We start from the raw sequence: 19,301 nt of genomic DNA on the forward strand, positions 1-19,301 counted from the left end.
GCATACATTTTGCAAGCATAAGCTATACTGTCAATATGATCATGCATGTTTCCTTAAATATTTCCACAGACTTGTACAGTGCTATTATGATATATGTTTGAATTGATCTGTTATGCAATTAAAATGTCTCACAATGTTTCAATGCTTTTCTGTTTATGTTGAATGCTTATGAGTTCCCCTTGCCTTTTTCTCTCAATTTCTACATTAGCTTCCAAATTTTACAATGTATGAATGAATGAATGAATTATAGCAGGAATTATATGTGAATGAGTGAAAGAAATAAAGAAAAAGAGAAAAAAGAGAAAGAAATACATAAGTGAATGAATGAAAGAATAAATGATACACCCCGGCAACACCTCCCCAAACATTTTAAAGAACACAAAACTATCTCTGGAACACATGTGTTAACATCAGCTGTAAATATTTTTTTTCAAATCTACTTATTTTTCCTTATCCTGACTCATGCTCTTTTGCTTGTCTTCTTCTTCTTGCGAACATAGTGGAACACTTGTATCTCCCTAATTGAAGCTCCCTTCAATGTAAAATCACTAATTAGTACTCACCAAGAGTTGCCTCCCTCTTCCAAATGCGCGGGAAAGGAGGCGCCACCTCTTCCCTCATGCTTCACTCTCTCCTTCTTCGCCCAGTGAGCAGGATGTGAGAGCGCCTGTGTCTCCCTACACACTATATCCTTTGATTATTTTTAGTTAGTTACCTCTTGTAGTCATCTATAGAGGTTTAGCTAGTATCCTTCAACAATTATGTATTGATATTTATTCGTATTTCTGCTGTTTATAATCGACGCCGTGATTGTTCAGCAGTTTGCGTTGATGAAAATCTGTACTGTTTGTAGGTTACGTTTTTCTGCTGCCGATCCGCATTTAATATGCCCTAGCTGTACTGCACCATGTGCATTTTCTTCACGTTGCAGTTACTGTAATAATTTGTCTAACTCTGCATTTAACAAATATTATCTTTGCGTCTTGAGACGCGCAGCAGATAGGTCACGTAAACAGAGCCTAGCCATTGCCGATACTTCGGAACCCCTAGCCAGTCAACTGCTGTCGGACGACCCCCTCCCGTCTGGTGTTCCGCTAGAGTTACCCTCGGAGGAGAGGCGTGGGACGCAGTCCGCCATCTCCAAGAAGCGTCCTGCATCCCCAGACATCCCGTCGTCGCAGCCGAAGACTAAGAGGGCTGCCACTTCGTCACAACGCAGACTCCGTACCCCCAGGGCAGCGTCTACCTCCCAGGGGAAACCAGCGAAGTCTACTAGGACTTTCTCAGCCGAGATTGTTCCCGCCGCAGAACTAGGCCTGTATGATGATCAGCCGATCATCATACCCGATGTACGCCACAAGAAACGACCGGTGTCGGCAACAGTGACGTCAGCGCAGATCTACACGCAATCTGATGTACCAACGCTGATGTCTGACGATCTTCCTGAGGGTCCCGTCGCTACCAACGCAGAGAGGGCACATCTACATCTTCGAAGACCGTCCCAGACGACCTGGTTCTACACATTATGAAGATGATGGAAGACCGCTACGGCCTGGAGAGACAACAAGCCCAGAGGCCGAGCTCTTCGCGAAGGCTCCAACGTAGACGACACCCCAGAGGGACCCCCAGTCAACAAAGCGGCCGCTATCAAGTCATCGCTGGGGAAGCCACCTTCGCGAAGGACGTCACAGCCCACCTCTGCGAAGGACCCAGATGTACAGCCTTCGCGAAGGACAGCTAGATCGTCACCTGCCTCGGACTCCGATGATCAACACTCACGAGGAGGTTCTCGAAGGAAGATCCTCTCATCCCCGGACTCTGACTCGACACCACAGGCCTCGAAGCGACAGCTAGATCGTCACCTGCCTCGACTAGGGATGATCAACACTCCCCAGGACCGAAGACTCAGATGAACCCTTAGCGAAGGGCTCGCCACTTTACAGGCTCCAAGTCATCTCCATTTACAGGCTCCAAGTCATCCTACAAGGTCATCGAGGGATTCCCCAAGAGCTTCGCTGGGCTATCAACGTTCACCACATAGATCTCCTCGCAAAGGTCACCATATAGTTCACCAGGCTGTCCTCTCCACGACGCGATCTCCTCGCCGATCTCCACGTCGATCACCTCGTCGTTCACCACGTCGATCTCCACGCAGGTCATCACACCGTTCGCCTCACAAGTCTTCATGGAAGTCCCCAGACAGGTCTCCGTTGACGTCACCCTGCACAGCTGTAGAAGTATACAGGTCTCCACCTCAGTCACCATCGGATCAACCTCTTATTTGCGATCCTGTTACAGAAGATGATGGAGGCATCATATTCTCCGACGCAGAAATACGCTACTGGATGGTTAACAACCTGGACCTAGCTTCACCTTCCAAGAACGGTAACCCCGCCCACACTTATCTCATGAGGGAGGACGATGCAGACACCATCACCCTACCTCCGATCGACCCGATAGCAACAGTCTCTCAGAATCTGGACACAGCCTTCCATAAAGCCACTAAAGCCCAAGTGCCGCACTTACCACACAGTTCAACGCCAAAAAGTTCTCAACCAATAATATGGACCCATTTTTCAAGGCACGAGATATCAACGATAACTTCAAAGTAATCAACGATGCCAAGAATAAGACCTACAAGATAGACGACCGCAAGCTGGTGCAGATCGAAACCATGACAAGGAGAATGTTCTTTGGCCTTAACAGATCAAGAACGGTTAATGAAACTCTCATCACCAGATTTCGTGATTCTACATCAGTGAGTGAGTGAGTGAGTATTTAGTTTTACGCCGCACTCAGCAATATCCCAGCTATATGGCGGCGGTCTGTAAATAATCGAGTCTGGACCAGACAATCCAGTGATCAACAGCATGAGCATTGATCTGCGCAATTGGGAACCGATGACATGTGTCAACCAAGTCAGCGAAACTGACCCCCCAATCCCGTTAGTCGCCTTTTACGACAAGCATAGTCGCCTTTTATGGCAAGCACATGGGTTGCTGAAGACCTATTCTACCCCGGATCTTCACGGGTCGATTCTACATCAGAAGATGACAGAATGATTTACTCGGCCCTCCTTATGCAGAAGAAGGAGCAGCAGTTCTTAACGGATCATCTTACATCAGTCTCCGCAGCGCTAACTCTGGCTCATCGTCAAGGTCTCCCCGCTTCCTGTAGTTGGGGTGAACAGTTTACATCTCCACTCTACACAGCCCCGTGGTCTTCGCCATCTATCTCGATGGAACAATAGATAAAGTCTCTAAAGAAGTCACCAAGGATTCAAGGGAAGACCTTATGATAAAGTCGATGGACACGCTAGCCAGCGTCATCAGGCAGACATCACAGAGATATTCAGGAAGATCTAAGTTTACTGGCTTACAGAAGGCACGGGACAGGAAGATGGCCACCTCAAGGGGAAAAGATTCTTCTCGTCGCCCATATGGCAACTACAGAGGAGGATCGGGAAGAGGCAGGGCACCCAGAGGTTCCCGCAACTATAAACGATGAAAGACGGGTTCGGAACGACTGGAGCCTTCCACCCCCAGCCGTTCCAGTACAACCATCACAAGTGGGTGGACGCCTTCAACTGCACTGGGAGAACTGGGGAATTCTACAAGACCCTTATGTCTCCAACATATCACGGATATCGAATCCAACTACAGGCCACACGCCTCCACTTACAGTCAACCCTCACAAGTTCGACTTTCAGGCGCAACAACTACTAAAGTTAAGAGAAGCTGTTGCATCGCTACTAACCAAGCAGGCCATAGAAGTACTGGATCAAGTAAACATCGAACCAGGCTTCCACTCCCCAGTTTTCCTAGTGCCCAAGAAAAACTCCAGGGAAAAGTTCAGACTCATCTACAACATGAGCATGTTCAACAGAGATTATCTACGCAAACCGCCAACGTTTCGCATGATACATCTACCTCAACTTCGGCACCTAATTCGTCCCATGGACTACATGGCCAGTATAGACCTGCAGGATGCGTATCTACATATCCCCATACATCCCCAATCTAGGAAATACCTACGGTTTACACTAGACAGGCTGCATTATCAATGGAGAGTACTCCCATTTGGAATATCATCATCCCCCTGGTTATTCACAAGAGTAACGAAACCCATCGTCACTTACCTACATCGTCTAGGGCTACGCCAGTGCATTCTACCTAGACGACGGGATTCAAGTAGATCAAGATCCACAGCGTCTCAAACTACAGTTAAACTACATCATCAAGCTACTAACACAGCTAGGATGGTTAGTAAATCTACTCAAGTCGGACCTAGAACCTACGCAAGATCTGCAATTTCTAGGCATTCGATTTATCACGACACAGAACCGTGATCGCCGCGTACCAGAGGACCGATGGCTCAAGATCCAACAGACCATCCCACAAGCCTTACTCTCCGCTACCACTCACGACAATGGCAGAGTCTGTTGGGTCTCCTCACGTCAGCCCAAGACATGACAGTCAGAGGCAGACTACAGTTACGTCCGTTACAGGTCCTCATCAGCTCATCTCGGCGACCTACAACCATTCAGTCTACGAAGCACATCAGACCTCATCTACTATGGTGGACCAGGAGGTCGAATGTCTGCGAAGGCATCTATTTAACAGAGCCGAATTCAAAACCCATCTCTATGCAGGCGCTGTGCCGCTCCAAGGTTGGGGAGCTCATCTCGCCAACCGGACGGCATCAGGGTTATGGAACCAGCAAGAGAGCAAGCTGCACATAAACATGCTAGAAATGAAAGCAGTAATCAGCGCCCTACTACATTGGAGCACCATTCTACAGAATGCGCATCTGATGATTCACACCGACAACTCAACAGTGGCATTTTATGTAAACAAACAAGGCTCAACGAGATCATTGAACCTATTGACTCTATGCTTTCAACTGTTCGATCTAATCGACGATCTCAACATACATGTCAGAGCATGCCACATTCCGGGAGCCAAGAATGTACTAGCAGACGCACTCTCTCGGCCACATCTACCGTCACCGACAGAATGGATGCTCCATACAGAAATCTTTGCACAGATTATCAAGGAAATAGGAGCTCCGCTAGTAGACCTATTCGCCACTCACTTCAACAATCAGCTAACAACATTCGTATCACCAGTCCCGGATCCACAGGCGTGGGCCAGCGCTAATTCCACAGGTGTTACAGAAAATCAGTCAAACACAGAGCCTCCAACTGATTTTGGTCGAGCCCTACTGGCCAGCGAGAACGTGGTTTCCCATTCTAATTCAAGAAATCGGACAACCAACACTAGAGCTACCAAAGCGCTCGAATCTACTAATACATCCTCACACCAAACAAGCGCACGGAAACCCAGAAGCATTCCAACCTCACGTATGGACTGTATTAAAGTGTGTCTAAACAAGAGAGGTTATTCAGCCAGAGCGGCGAAAGCAGTCACGCTTGCTTTACGCAATTCTAGGCGCAACTTGTATGACGACAAGTGGCACAGTTTTGAAACATACGCTGCTAAAAAGGGATTTACAGCGAGAAATGCTACACATCCACAAGTGGCTGACTATCTGTGTTACCTACGACAAAATAAACATTTAAAAGGCTCGACATTGTCAACTTATCTCGCAGCTTTAAGTTCTGTGATAACTATGAGAACTGGTGTCAAGCTAACCAAGACGCCAGAGTTACTGGCCTTACTACGTGCATTCCGATTGGAGGATCAGAAACAGAGATTTTGCGCTCCAGCATGGGATCTAAATATAGTGCTCCAACACCTCACAAGTGAGGCCTATGAACCACTGGAATCAACAACCTTTGAATTTCTGTCACAGAAAACTTTGTTCCTGTTATCCCTAGCAACGGCAGTCAGGATGTCAGAAATTCACGCACTAGATTATGAGAGAATACGTTTTGACGACAATCAAAACATAGTGCATATGGGACTGCGATGGGATTTTATCGCCAAGAATCAATTGCCAGGTCAACCAGACAGATTATTCCATGTTCCTGCACTCTCCTCAGTTCTCGGACCTCAAGATACGCTTGACCTATCTCTATGTCCAGTCAGAGCACTCAGAATCTATCTACAACGATCCAAAACGAGGCGACGACAACTCAAGCGGTTATTCATCCCTCTATCGACAGCGACTCAGACCGAGGTCTCTCGTACCACCATATCGATATGGATCAGAACTGTCATACTTCGTGCCTACAAGGCTGCAGGACTCGACCCTCCAAGAGCATCTAATCCCCATGAAATCAGAGCACTGGCTTCCACACTCGCTCTACACGGAAATTGCTCGTTGAATACCATTATGGAGGGCTGCTTTTGGAAATCCGACATGGTGTTTGCTAACCACTATCTGAGAGATATCACCACCGAGGACGTCTGAGGTATTCACCATTTCGGTCCCATGGTCCTCGCACAGCAGTTGACAGTCCCTCGTAGACGATGATTAGTCTCACGAGATTATTATTATGTATATATCATACCAGTTTCATCTAGCTTATAACTCTACGGAGTTTTGTGCTGTTATATACATATCTTAAGTCTATAGTAGTCTTAAGCCCAGTACTGATGTTATATGTACATTGGGTCGCTTCTCCACTTTGGAGTCGCTTTATACCATTATTACTATTATCATAGTATCTATATATTGTAGTACCCCCATCTATGGCAGCTGGTAGAACTTATGTTTAATAGCAGCAGGAATTAGCTTAATTACAGTGCCATTAGGAAGTTCCCGTAGGGGGTTATTACTTATACAGAAATCACTAATTATTTAAATTCAAAGTATTCTGTTTTCCCACCTCCGTTTCGTGAGGGATTCCACAAGCAAAAGAGCATGAGTCAGGATAAGGAAAAATATGTAATTTTCTGATTAAAATTGACATTTTATACTTATCCTGACTCATGAGGTAAGCCCTCCCATCCTCCCCACATAACACTTTGGATTTCCCAGTAAATTCAAGTGTTGGGCTCGCTATATCAGGAGAGAGTGAAGCATGAGGGAAGAGGTGGCCTCCTTTCCCAGGGCGCAACTCTACTAATTAGTGATTTTTTGGATTTGGAAGAGGGAGGCAACTCTTGGTGAGTACTAATTAGTGATTTTACATTGAAGGGAGCTTCAATTAGGGAGATACAAGTGTTCCACTATGTTCGCAAGAAAAAGAAGACAAGCAAAAGAGCATGAGTCAGGATAAGTATAAAATATCAATTTTAATCAGAAAATTACATTTTTTATTACATTAGTAATTTAGTCTTCAGCTATAAGGAAGATAGCTGAAGACTAAATTACTAATGTAATAAAAAAAGTAGGAAGCATGTGTGGAATCGCATGGACATTGACAGAATGTTATTTGACACTGTCATACACCCCTCAAATACAGAAAGTTTAAAACTATCACAAAGCGTTGTAAAGACCTTTCCTGTTTCGTCAAATACTCAGATCAACAAGAAAGAAAGAAGTTTTAATACTATAACACTCAAGCATCACAGGCATCAATGGCGGATCAGAACAGATCGGTGATATGTCATGTTTTTCACACACCTCAACTACACCCTAACAATTTATTTCAACTTATGAAACAATCACTATTACTTGCAAACATCTTTCACCAGATGGTATATTCCCCTCATAAAAAGTAAAGGTGTATGTGAAAGAAGCTTTTAGAATATTTACTAGAAACACTTAAACATCGCCCTGTACGTAGTATTTCAATGGCGGATCAGATCAGATCGATGATATGTCATATTTTTCACACACCTCAAATACATGCCAACAAAAATTATGCTGCCGCCATATTGGCTAAACTGGTCACGTGATGAGTCGAGGCATACCCAAAGAGGCTTTTCGAGGAGAGACCACTCCCCATCTTCTATTCTCCTTGATTAAAGTTACTATTTTTACATCAGCTATCGTTTATAATGAAGCTAAGTTTAATTTCAAAATGGGCATTTAAAAAGTGTAAATACAATATCATCGCACAATAATTTAATTTGCATTAAGCCATGGTCTGTCCCAAATAAGTCTCTTTGGACTTTGAAAAAAACTGCATTGCTCATTTCTGCACTAATCTCTCCTCAGTAAAGTCCTTTGTCTACGTTTCCTATCTCCCTACTACTGAGACTGTAGTTAGGCCAAACTTAGTTTAACAGATATTTTTATTCCATCAACAGTTAAAGTGTGGAATAATATTCCCTTAGCTATTAGAAATTGCGACTGATGCATCGTTTAAATCTTATATCCAAGTGAAGGAAATATGTGCACCTAAATATTATTAATATGGAATAAGGAAGTTCAGTGTTATGCACACTAGATTAAGATATATGATGAGTACACTTAATTATGATTTATATAGAATCAATGTAAAACATGACCATGTGGCCATAGATGTGAGAATGTTTTTCATTACTTCCTTGAATGTCCATTGTATACTATTCAAAGACATAAACTGTTAAAATCTTTATAACGTATTGTCAAAAATAGAACACTGATTGATATTAATCTTATCTTACATGGCAATGCAGGTCTCTCAATCACTGAAAACCAGAATGTTTTCAAATATGTACATATCTATATCTCTCACACAAAACACTTTCTCAGTTAACATCTGTTGTACATATCCTAGCCTATGTCTGTCACTTGTGTACTTTGTTGTAAGATGAATTGTGTAACTATCGGGAGAGGGCTGTCTAAGTTGGATAACTTGTGCCCAATCCTTTTCTTGAATGAATAAAATATGTTTAAAACAAACAAACAAAACAACAGATATTTTACATATTAACTACATAAATTGTAGATATAAATGTGAAAAAAAAGAAGTTTTTTTTCTATTTCCGACAGTACTTTAACTAATTTTATATAAAATTAACTTAACTGATTGTAATTATGTTCTTTCTATCAACTTAAGTTAAAACAATTACCCACTCATTTTGCGGATAAAAACAAATTCAATGCTTATGGCAACCACTATAAAGCCTACTTTATGAAAAGTGCCCACATATCCATAATTAGAAATTTGACCTTTAACTTTGTTTGGTCTGCAGGAAAATATATATTCTGATGTGCTTGACCTACTGTTGCTTTTAGCTAAATTCTTTATCTATAACTGTAAAGTTTTGACTGACTGACTGACTGAGTTTGGTTTTACGCCGCTTTTAGCAATATTCCAGCAACATCACAGCGGGGGACACCAGAAATGGGCTTCACACATTTTACCCATGTGGGGATTCGAACTCGGGTCTTCGGCGTGACGAGTCAACGCTTTAACCACTAGGCTGCCCCACCGCCCAGTAAAGTTTTGAAAACAACTCTAAATTTTAAATTCTCACTTTAAACATTATATCCACAACAGGTTTGTTATTGAAAGAAGTATTGCTACCACGAACTATAGTCTGTTTGGGTCAAAATGATACCAATGAATCATAATTGCTTCATGATCAAACATTCATTTCAATGTAGAATGTTATGAAAACATCAGATGAACTCAGGAAAAAAAGTTTCATAACGTTTTGTCTCCAAAATAAAAAAAATTACTTAACAAACTATCATCATTTTGTTTTGGATTTCTGTGTGTAAAGTAACAGTAAATTGTTGCAGGAACAGCCTCAAGGGCGGGAAGCACATGCAATTGTGACGTCACATCAAAACAGTACTTACGATGTTTGCTGTGATGCAATATACCGCGTTATAGCGTCCATAAATGTATGACGTCAGAAAACAGTAACTTTCAATTTGAGACTAATCAGGGACATAATTCGCCCTTTTTATCAGAGAAACAACATCTCAAGTCAAGAAAACTGAAGAAAATTCTTGAAGATGAACATGATATCTGCATTTCCAGATTTATAATATGTAAATTATTAGTGAAATTCGGATTACATTATAAATGAATATCCAGCACAAAAGTTTGACTCTGTGAAAGAGGTGATCTCGTGAGACTTAGGGCCAATTATCTGAGAAATATATCCCCCAAAAAGAGAAAACGGCTTTGAAGTAGTCTATTTGGATGAAACATGGATTAATGCTAACCACACCCCTTCATATCAGTGGCAGCACTCAGACCCCAAATAAGAAAACAGGAAGATTCCTTCAGACAAGGGTGAGAGACGTATCATTGTACACGCAGGGTCTCATCTGCATTTCCTACCAGGATGTGACTTGGTGTTTAGATCTAAATCTACTGATAGTCGTGGCTATCACACAGGGATGAACTCCAGTGTTCACAGAATACGCAGCTACTTCCTGCTCTACCTGAAAAGTGTTTGGTGGTGATGGACAACACACCATACCACAGTGTTAGCTAAAGCTACTAAAACTAAACTGTATGATATGATACTAGCTCACAAACTACCCCCTGTTTACTTGATTGACACCATGTTGAAAAAGCATGGTCATGAAATTCTACGTTTGCCGCCCTATCACTGTGACCTTAATCCAATTGAACAGATCTGGGGCAATTTAAAGGATTCAGGTTTTCAGGGGTCATACATGGACCCCAATACCCGCATTATGGCGAGGGATGATTGTACTTGGCCCCTGTGTGAAAGTGAATGTATACTCTCATCTAAGAGCTGCCTGTTGGAAAGTAATGTGACTGTCAGAGATGATGGAAATGTAGAAATGGTTACCAGATAGTAAATAGTATTAAACAAATGACAGTAAAGAGGTACTTGGATTGCATGGGTTCAAGGATGTTAATGTCGTCAACAAGCAGATGGTAAAAATCAGTACATGGATCAACTGGTTTACAGATGTTATCAGGGCGGTCATCCCCCTGATCAATCAATACACAGGTCACCAAAGTTGACATGAGCCTGAAACAGTTTTAACAACAGCCCCTTGGAGCATATCCCCAAGAAGCATGAAGATCTCCAGTAACCTCCAGTATGGATGTCTGCCCAGTTTCATGCATGCAATCATCTTATACAGCAGATTTGTCAGAACATTCCAGAGCTGCTAAAGAGAAGCATGCTGTCACAACTCCACAGTTCTTCAAGGGAAGACTAGTCTCCATCTTCGAAGAGGTAGACCAGCCTACCAATCAGACGTTCTGGACACATCTGTCCCCAAACATAAAGAAACCTGTAGCAAGGACAAATCTTTACTCGATGATGATGTCATAACAGCTAAGATGAACATTTTGGACAGCCAGGACTTCTAAAGACAATGTGGAAGGTCATTCTCGATAAAAATATATCATAAAAGTGAATATCTTCAGTTGAAATCTTTTTTCTGTGTGAGTGTCAATACTTATAAACTACCCCTTGTTCATGTTTCTGGTGAGGTGGTTTGGGGGTATGCAGAAAATGTTTGAATGGAGCTGGTTCTTGTTTAGCTTGTATATGTGATGAAAACACATTTCAGCTTGGAATATCGTTGTGATCAAACTGAAAAGTTGTGTAGGTGAAACAAGTGGAAGTCCATAGTTGACCACACACACAATAATTAGTTGACTTCTGCAAAATATTAAAGCTCAGTTGGACATCAGGTGCATTCATGTAGATGGATTTAATTCATGTAATTATGGGACTCAGTGACTCTTTCAAAAGCATTCTTTCACTGAGCCAGATGTTCAATCAGAATTCAGCTTTGACTTTTTTTTGCAAATATAGTAGTCATAGTTTCTGAAACACCAAAGAGGTTTCTCTGATATTGCAGAATCGACATCCATATGTTGGTGAAAGTGATAGGTATCAATCTGAATTTGGGGATTATTAGGCTAATGACTGGATTATGTATTATGAGCATGCACAAGGTGCATGCATATGTGTGCTATATGAATATACTATAATAATAAAAATAATAATACAGATGAAAGAGTGCATGAACTTGTGGTTTTGTAATTGGTTAGGAACCTGAATGAAATATGACCATCACCCTCACAATTTTCACTTCTTAGTTTTTTGGATATTGCTAAGTCACAACTAATACATTAATAGAACATCATATACAGGAAACTGGTTGCAAATGGTTTTGCATTATTTATCACAGGTTAGTAGTTGTGTCATGGACCGCCTCTGTGGTGTAGTGGTTAGAGCGTCCGCCCGGAGAGTGGAAGGTCGCGGGTTTGATTCCCGACCGCGTCATACCAAAAAACGTTTAAATATGGTACTTGTTGGTCCCTGCCTGGCGCTCGGCATTAATGGGTACAACAAGGACTGGTCGGCTCGGAGTCGGTATAACGTGTCTGAGTGGGGTATTCATGCTTCACTGCGGCATGGTATCTCAGTGGGCTAGCACTATAAAACCAGCTTCAGTCTGGGCTAGGACAAGCAGCCGCACATACACATACACACACACACGCATGCACATCGTCATATGAGCGAAATATTCTCAAGCACAACGTTAAACCCAATTTCACCTCACCAGTTGTTTCATGCTGTTTATATTTCAGTGCGACTTATCAGTTCTCATTTATGTTTTCAGTCAAGATGAAGATATGCATGATTTTGAAAAATACAAAGTACCAGCATTTTCCTGACTTATTGTGATTTGTACTCTCTAGTGTTTCATATCGTGGTATACCAGTGATGCTGCATCTTTCTTGGGTAGCAAAATATACATTGTCATCAAAAACATCTGACACTGATCATTTTCACATTAAGGAAATTAACAGGGAAAGAAACCTTTCAAAATTTCCCACTAGACCACAGGACCAGTGAGTGGACAATAGTTCGTGGTCCTGTCTGAACTTCACTGGTCCTAAATAACATTTGTAGATTTACTTAACTATCAATACAAAATTCACTGGCCACCAGGACCACATTCTCTTCCCACACAGGTTACTCAAGTGATATCTTCCCACGTACCTCTGTTCGGTCCTTTCAGGGTGCAAGTGTTCAGGATTCATGATTGGTTGCAATCAGATTTAGTTGTGCAATCAGCAACGTTGTTTCAAAAGTGATCATTCGATGATAAGAGTTTGCACAAGAAGTTTGATGGTGCCCAAGGTCATAAGATATCTGATTTTTCCAAGATCAGTGAGATGCCACCTATAGTTTATTATGAAAGGGATAGGGCTATGTGCAGTTACATAATGAGGGTTAAGACAGTTTGGGATTAACTGGAGATAATTTTCCCCAGCTGTATGCTTTATGTATAATTATCTTTTTTAATTTTTAGGCTTCTCTTGGATTCACTTGAGGCTGAACTTGTGTTCATGGCAAGGAATTTGTTAAGTACCTTGAAGGTATTACACTTTATTTTTATCACTTGATTAGCACCAGAAGTAAAAGCATTTAGTTCAAGACTCTTCTTACAAAAAGGTCTAAAAATAAACAGCATTATCTGCCACACTTTGTCTTATGGATATCATGTTGTTAATATGTTTATGAAAGACGTTGGCCTAGTGAGTGAGTGAGAGAGTTGAGTTTTACGCCGCACTCAGCAATATTCCAGCTATATGGCGGCGGTCTGTAAATAATCGAGTCTGGACCAGACAATCCAGTGGTAAACAACATGAGCATTGATCTGCGCATTGGGGAACCGATGACATGTATCAACCTATAGTCTGTTTGGCTCAAAAGCGGACCGATGAATTGCAATCTAACTCGAAAACTAATAAACATAAAATACTCAATGAAACGCTGATCATAATCAAAACATCATACCCACTCTGAGGGTTTTGCAGAATTTTTGTCCTAAAAATTAAAAAGTTGTTTAACAATCTATCATTAAAATATTGACACAGTTCACTATTTGTTACGAGGGAGGAGTGCAGAGAAAGGGACAGCCAGGTGTTCGAGAACTGATGGAGACGGCACAGCACAGGTTAATGAATAAATAACTTTGTCTGTGAACGTGCTTCTCGAACACCTGGCTGTCCCTTTCCTTGAGTATGTTATGTTTATTAGTTTTCGAGTTAGATTGCAATTCATCGGTCCGCTTTTGAGCCAAACAGACTGTAGTCAGCGAGCATGACCACCCGATCCCGTCAGTCGCCTCTTACGACAAGCATGGGTTACTGAAGATCAATATTCTAACCTGGACCTTCACGGGTAACGTTAGCCTAGATTACCCAGTCTAAAGGCCACTGTGTTCTAGTAACAACTTGTAACATGCAAAACAGTGGCATTGTCAGAACACCCTATCCATAATGATTTTAAATCACATATAACTAGTTTCAGCTGCGGGGGCAGTGGGGTAGCCTAGTGGTTCGAATCCCCACATGGGTACAATGTGTTAAGCCCATTTCTGGTGTCCCCCGCCGTGATATTGCTCGAATATTGCTAAAAGCGGCGTAAAACCATACTTACTCACTCACTAGTTGCAGCTGCATTGTAGCAATTCCTACTGAAAGTCACAGGCTCTTGAACATCTAATTGCTTAGGTCTATGTCCATCTCAGAGTGACTTCCCTTTTTTTGTGTTGACATGTCAGACACAACCAGAGAAACTTGATATTAGCAGAGAAGAAACTGAACAGTGTTTCACCTTGAGAATTCAGCTGTGAACCCATTAACACTAGCGTCTCTTCTTCACTTGATGAATTCATGCTGCCCAGTCATGCTTGAGAAACTTGTGAAATTCAAGTTGTGTGACACTCAAAGCAACACAAAAACCAAGTAGTTACAATCTTTTTAGTCGATGTATGCACCATAAGAATGCATTTTAATCCATTGCAGTTGGCAAGGCAGAGTTGTGTTCCTTGCAGAAAACATATACAAGGTGTCGTTAATGAAGGGTCAGATGATATATAGCACATGTAAAAAAAGCTTCTCAGTAATAATAGAACCATGAGTGTCATCATAATGTTTAATGTGTAGTAGTATAAGTAACGGGTGTTCTGCATCAGGATCTGCTTATGGTGTTATTTATGGCTAATTAAGCTCCCAGCGGCCCCTTACAAACAGCGGTTGATGAGGGGAACATCGTTTGATGACCCGGTATGGAAGAGAATTTTTTTAATTACGAATCCACATTGACAACGAGGAAACAGTTTATTGTGAATCTCCTATGAATTCTTTGGCTTTAGTAAGTAATGCTTGAAGGGCTTGTTCTCTCCCCAGTTCTATGAATTATTTTCTTCTCTTTTTCTCTAATGTCATTGGCTTTACGAGACTTTGTTTGAATCTCTTGTTTCATCGTGTTGTTATTGGTAAGTTCCGATATCACTAAACGAAACTCTTCTTCTGTTATCTCACTATTAGGATTGTGCCGTCGAGATATGATCTTCAATGCTATTTAACTTTGCTTCGGACAGAATGAAAAAAAACTAGCCAAACTAAATAAAGATACAAAACTCTCAAAAGTAGTTATTTATTATTTCTTTCATTAAGTTAAAAGTTAAACATCAACGTTACAATTTGTCAGGACCATTATCAATTGTTTCTTCTGTACCAGACTGCTATATCTTGTGTGGCGGATATTTCAATGCGCGCACCGGAATAGACCCCGATTTTATCGAGGATGATCTACTGGAATACACTGAAACCCAAAACCATTCGTACTGGGACTTTCTTATAGACTATTTCCATCTTAAATGGTTCTCTGCCGACAAGGTTTTAAACAGGTTTGGTAAAACACTTCTTGACATGTGCTCAGTTTTTAATATTCATATTATGAATGGTCGTTGTGGCAGTGATGCACAACTCGGAGATTTTAATTACATAGGTCTGAATGGTACAAGTGTTATTGATTATGTTATTTCATCAGCATCATTATTTGACTCTGTAAATGATTTCAGTATACAATCACGCATAGAATCAGACAATCTTCCCATTATATTACGAATAAAATCAAATCATAATAGAAAAGCTGGTAAAACACATGGTAAAAGATCTGAAATTACGTACAGGTTTACTTGGGATAATGATAAGTCAGGACAGTTCAGGGAAAATTTGCCTCCTTGAGGTTTAAAATTTTTGTTGTTCAGCGAAAAAACAATAACCGTCGGATAAATTGTGACGTTTGTTATCGATAAATAGCTTGTTGTTGTTTCTATTGATGATGATGTTCGTCCATTGCGGGTAATACGTGAGATTGCAGAGAGCTACTTCGAGTTGCCCCAACGTGTTATCGATAGCGCGAAGCAGTTGAATGGATTCGCCATTCGTTATTCCTGTGAGTGTAACGAACATGTTGAATGTATAAAGGTTCTACATTATACTTTTAATATGTACCCTCCAGGATCATGGTCGATGCGGGCAGTTCCCATTTCCAAGCATGGTTTCTCGATGTGTTTAAAAATTATAGGTTTCCCGTAATTAAATGTGAAAACGGAACATGGTTGGTTTTTGAGCCCGATACAATTTTTGCAAAATCAGTTCAACTTTGCCGTGTGGTGCGTGACAACAGCGTCTGGCGTGAACTTGACCGACTCTCCTCATGATGAACTAATTCATTCCGTTTTCTCGTTTCACGTTTACTACCAGATCAGACGCATCCTGAAAGAAATCAGCGCACCACTTCCGCAGGACAAAGGGAGGGATGCAACGAATAATCCGTACAATCAGCATGCGTACGAATGTATTTGTGACGAATTTCAAATAAATCCGAAAACAGATTGGCGTTTGTCGGGAGTGAATCACGGTTTGGGCATTCCCATTGTTCACAATATACCCCTAGTAGAAGCCAGCAAACTGCAAGAAGAATGGGGTGGTAAGACGCATGCGAAATCTTACATCATGAGTAATGAGTGGAGGGATGATCTTATGGCTTTTGATAATAGCAATGATTACCACCTTTGGAGGTTTTCACGTTTAGAAAAGATTCATGTTGGATATGTCGAAAGGGCTTTCTCAGGGGACTGCTTTCGACACACAGAAACAGTTTATTTTGCATCTCCGGTTGATATACCGACGACCATCGAGCGATATCAAGATGTACTGAAAAATGCCAGGTCTCAAGTAGACTACGTTCTCGGCGTAGGTTTGACTATGGCTCCCAGTGATATGAAACTGAGGGTGAACAAATTGGTAAGTTATAACAACGAAATCGTCATCGCGACCAGTGATCAGAAACAAGGCATGAACGCAGATATTAACGTCAATCACATCACACCACCCATGAATACTGGTGAAACAGGAATAGTAAAACCACCACCGGAGCCAACCGTTCAGACCTAATGACCAGGAGACGATGCTGCCGGCTTTACCTGGCAGCAGCGACATTGGCAGAAAGTCCCCTAGGTATTTCAAATGTTTTTTTAATCCATTCTTTCACACCTTTCTTGTCCCTTGGCAGTGTTGGGCTAGGTGTGGGGCTCGGAGTGGTACCACCACCAGTCAGAGAGATGGCTAAAGTCGATATAATGAACTCCAGCGCGCGATTAAAATGCCAGCTATACTGATCCCCTGTTCTCTGAATAACGTTCTGATCCTTTCAGCTAATATCATGTTGTGGTTCAGGACTCGGTCGATGGTTTCCCGCACTCGACTGATTTGGGATCGGAACGCTTCTCTGTTGGTGGAAGCTGCTTCTAATCGGACTGATCTTTCGTCTTTTAAGTTACGTAATCTTTCTTCGATGCGACGTCTGCTGATCTCATCATCTGCTCGTTCGAGTTTTGTTTTCTCTTAAGCAATACGATCGTCGAGCGTGTTCAGTTTGGCAATGTTATTCACAAGCGCTCTGCGCATGGTTTGCAGGGCCTTGTCTAGACCACGCAGTTCCTGAATGCTATAATTCAACTATGGTGTTTCTAATTCACTATCGTTGATCATGTCTTCCGTTCGAAGGTTCTTGAGCGCGTTGCGGTACATTTCTCAAATCGTCTAGATCAAGTGCAGTCGCTGTGGCACTGAGCTCTGTTTGCTCTGTTTGTAAAGCCTTGGTGACCTTCGCGGAAAGTTTGTGTCGTGTGCTGTGGTAATCCACTAGTCTTAATTTATATCACGGAGAAAGTCAACACCATGGAGTCCAGCCAGTGTGGACAAGGTGAGGGGTTTTCCTGTACGGACATTTACGAGAGCGGCATTCGGAGCAGCTTTCAGTTGCAGTTTCCCTCTCTCATCGATTTTAGACTTAATCGCGATATGTAGGCAGAATGTAATTTTTATCTTGCTTCAAGGCATTGTAGTATTCATTCACAGTTCTTTTTTAAAAGTTCATCGCTGAGAGTGTTACCCATGACTGAGGTTTGATCTTCATCTTTTCCCAAGGACCTTTCCTCATCCAAATAGTTCATCTCAACATCTTCATCCGGAAATTCATATACATACTTTCAATATAACAATGTCTGCATCGCAATACGGACAAAAACGAGACCCTTTTAGAAGATTGAGGGAACCCTTGGGAGTCCTTGCCATTCGTCAATCCGTGACGATAAGGAATAATCTGAGTACGATCGATCAATACCAGACGCTGTTGGTTCGATTTCCTAATCTGGGCGTGAACGACGTCATCGGCCCCAGGACGGCACGCCTGGCTTTTCAGATCACTTTTTATTCTGAGGACGATAAAAGAGAACTCATGTCAAACATCGGCCGAGCGATTGTCAAGAAAACGACAATTAAAATCAGTAGAAACAAGGTGCTGAGCATCGAGGACAGTGATGTGTTTTTCAGTTATACGGACCTCTGGAGAACCATGAGCGAATATCAGAAAATGAAATATCAAGGCATTTGTCCGAAAGGGTGCGATTCGACTAGGCGGCGCGTGAGATATACTTTTACACTTGCCGAGCTCAACGCCGCGATGCCGGAAGATAAGGCCATAGCCAATCCATTTGGGAACCAGTGTAGCAGGCCAATTCTTACCCGGTCTAAACTTTCCCCAGGGAAAATCTAGCCTAGAACAAAATTTCCCTGGGGAGGTTTTGTCCAAGGATATTCTTCCCCCCGGAAGGTTTGGGCTTGGCCAAACTTTCCCCCCTGTTTAAACTAGGATATTTTGTTGTGTTTTCTATGGGGGGATATTCTAGGATAAAAGTGAGGATATTCTGGCCTAGCTAGGCTACTTCTTCCCCACCCTTGTTTTTATATCAAAAGGGGGAGATTCTGGCCTAGCTAGGCCACTTCTTCCCCACCCTTGCTCTTATATCAAGAGCCTCTTTTGTGAAGACACATTGCATTAGTTCTTCATCTGTCCAAATGATGTTACCGTAAGATGTAAACATTCAATCATGCTGTTTATTATCTAATATGTGTTGTACTTATGTATAAATGTAATGAAACATTATTCACATAAGTTTGTTTACTAATCCATAATCACGTTTGGTGAATGAAATATGATTCAGATAGCCATGGGCAAAGTATACCCCTTATCAAACCTTGTCTTTTGAATAGTGAGTGAGTTGTGTTTTACGCCACACTCAGCAATATTCCAGCTATATGGCGGCAGTCTGTAAATAAGCGAGTCTGGACCAGACAATCC

General features: G+C 41.9%; 1 protein-coding gene and 1 long non-coding RNA gene across 6 annotated transcripts in view; one reads left to right on the plus strand and one right to left on the minus strand.

Annotated features, from left to right (window-relative positions):
• The window catches only part of LOC124278112, a 228,659-nt gene that overhangs the window by 32,684 nt on the left and 176,674 nt on the right, over window positions 1–19,301 (plus strand). Inside the window, exon 2 of one of the 5 annotated variants that reach the window (XM_046713862.1) lies at window positions 13,111–13,177. The exons of the other annotated variants lie outside the window; for them this stretch is intronic. Coding sequence (XP_046569818.1) covers window positions 13,148–13,177 — 30 coding nt within the window. The 5' untranslated portion in view covers window positions 13,111–13,147. The remainder of the gene's footprint in view (window positions 1–13,110; window positions 13,178–19,301) is intronic. 5 annotated transcript variants of the gene reach the window in all.
• Window positions 1–19,301, minus strand: part of LOC124278115 — a 133,841-nt gene that overhangs the window by 24,798 nt on the left and 89,742 nt on the right. The gene's annotated exons all lie outside the window — the stretch shown is intronic.

The sequence above is a fragment of the Haliotis rubra genome, unplaced genomic scaffold, assembly GCF_003918875.1.
Source record: "Haliotis rubra isolate DU_JTF1 unplaced genomic scaffold, ASM391887v1 Scf231, whole genome shotgun sequence".
In the NCBI taxonomy this organism is placed as follows: domain Eukaryota; kingdom Metazoa; phylum Mollusca; class Gastropoda; order Lepetellida; family Haliotidae; genus Haliotis; species Haliotis rubra.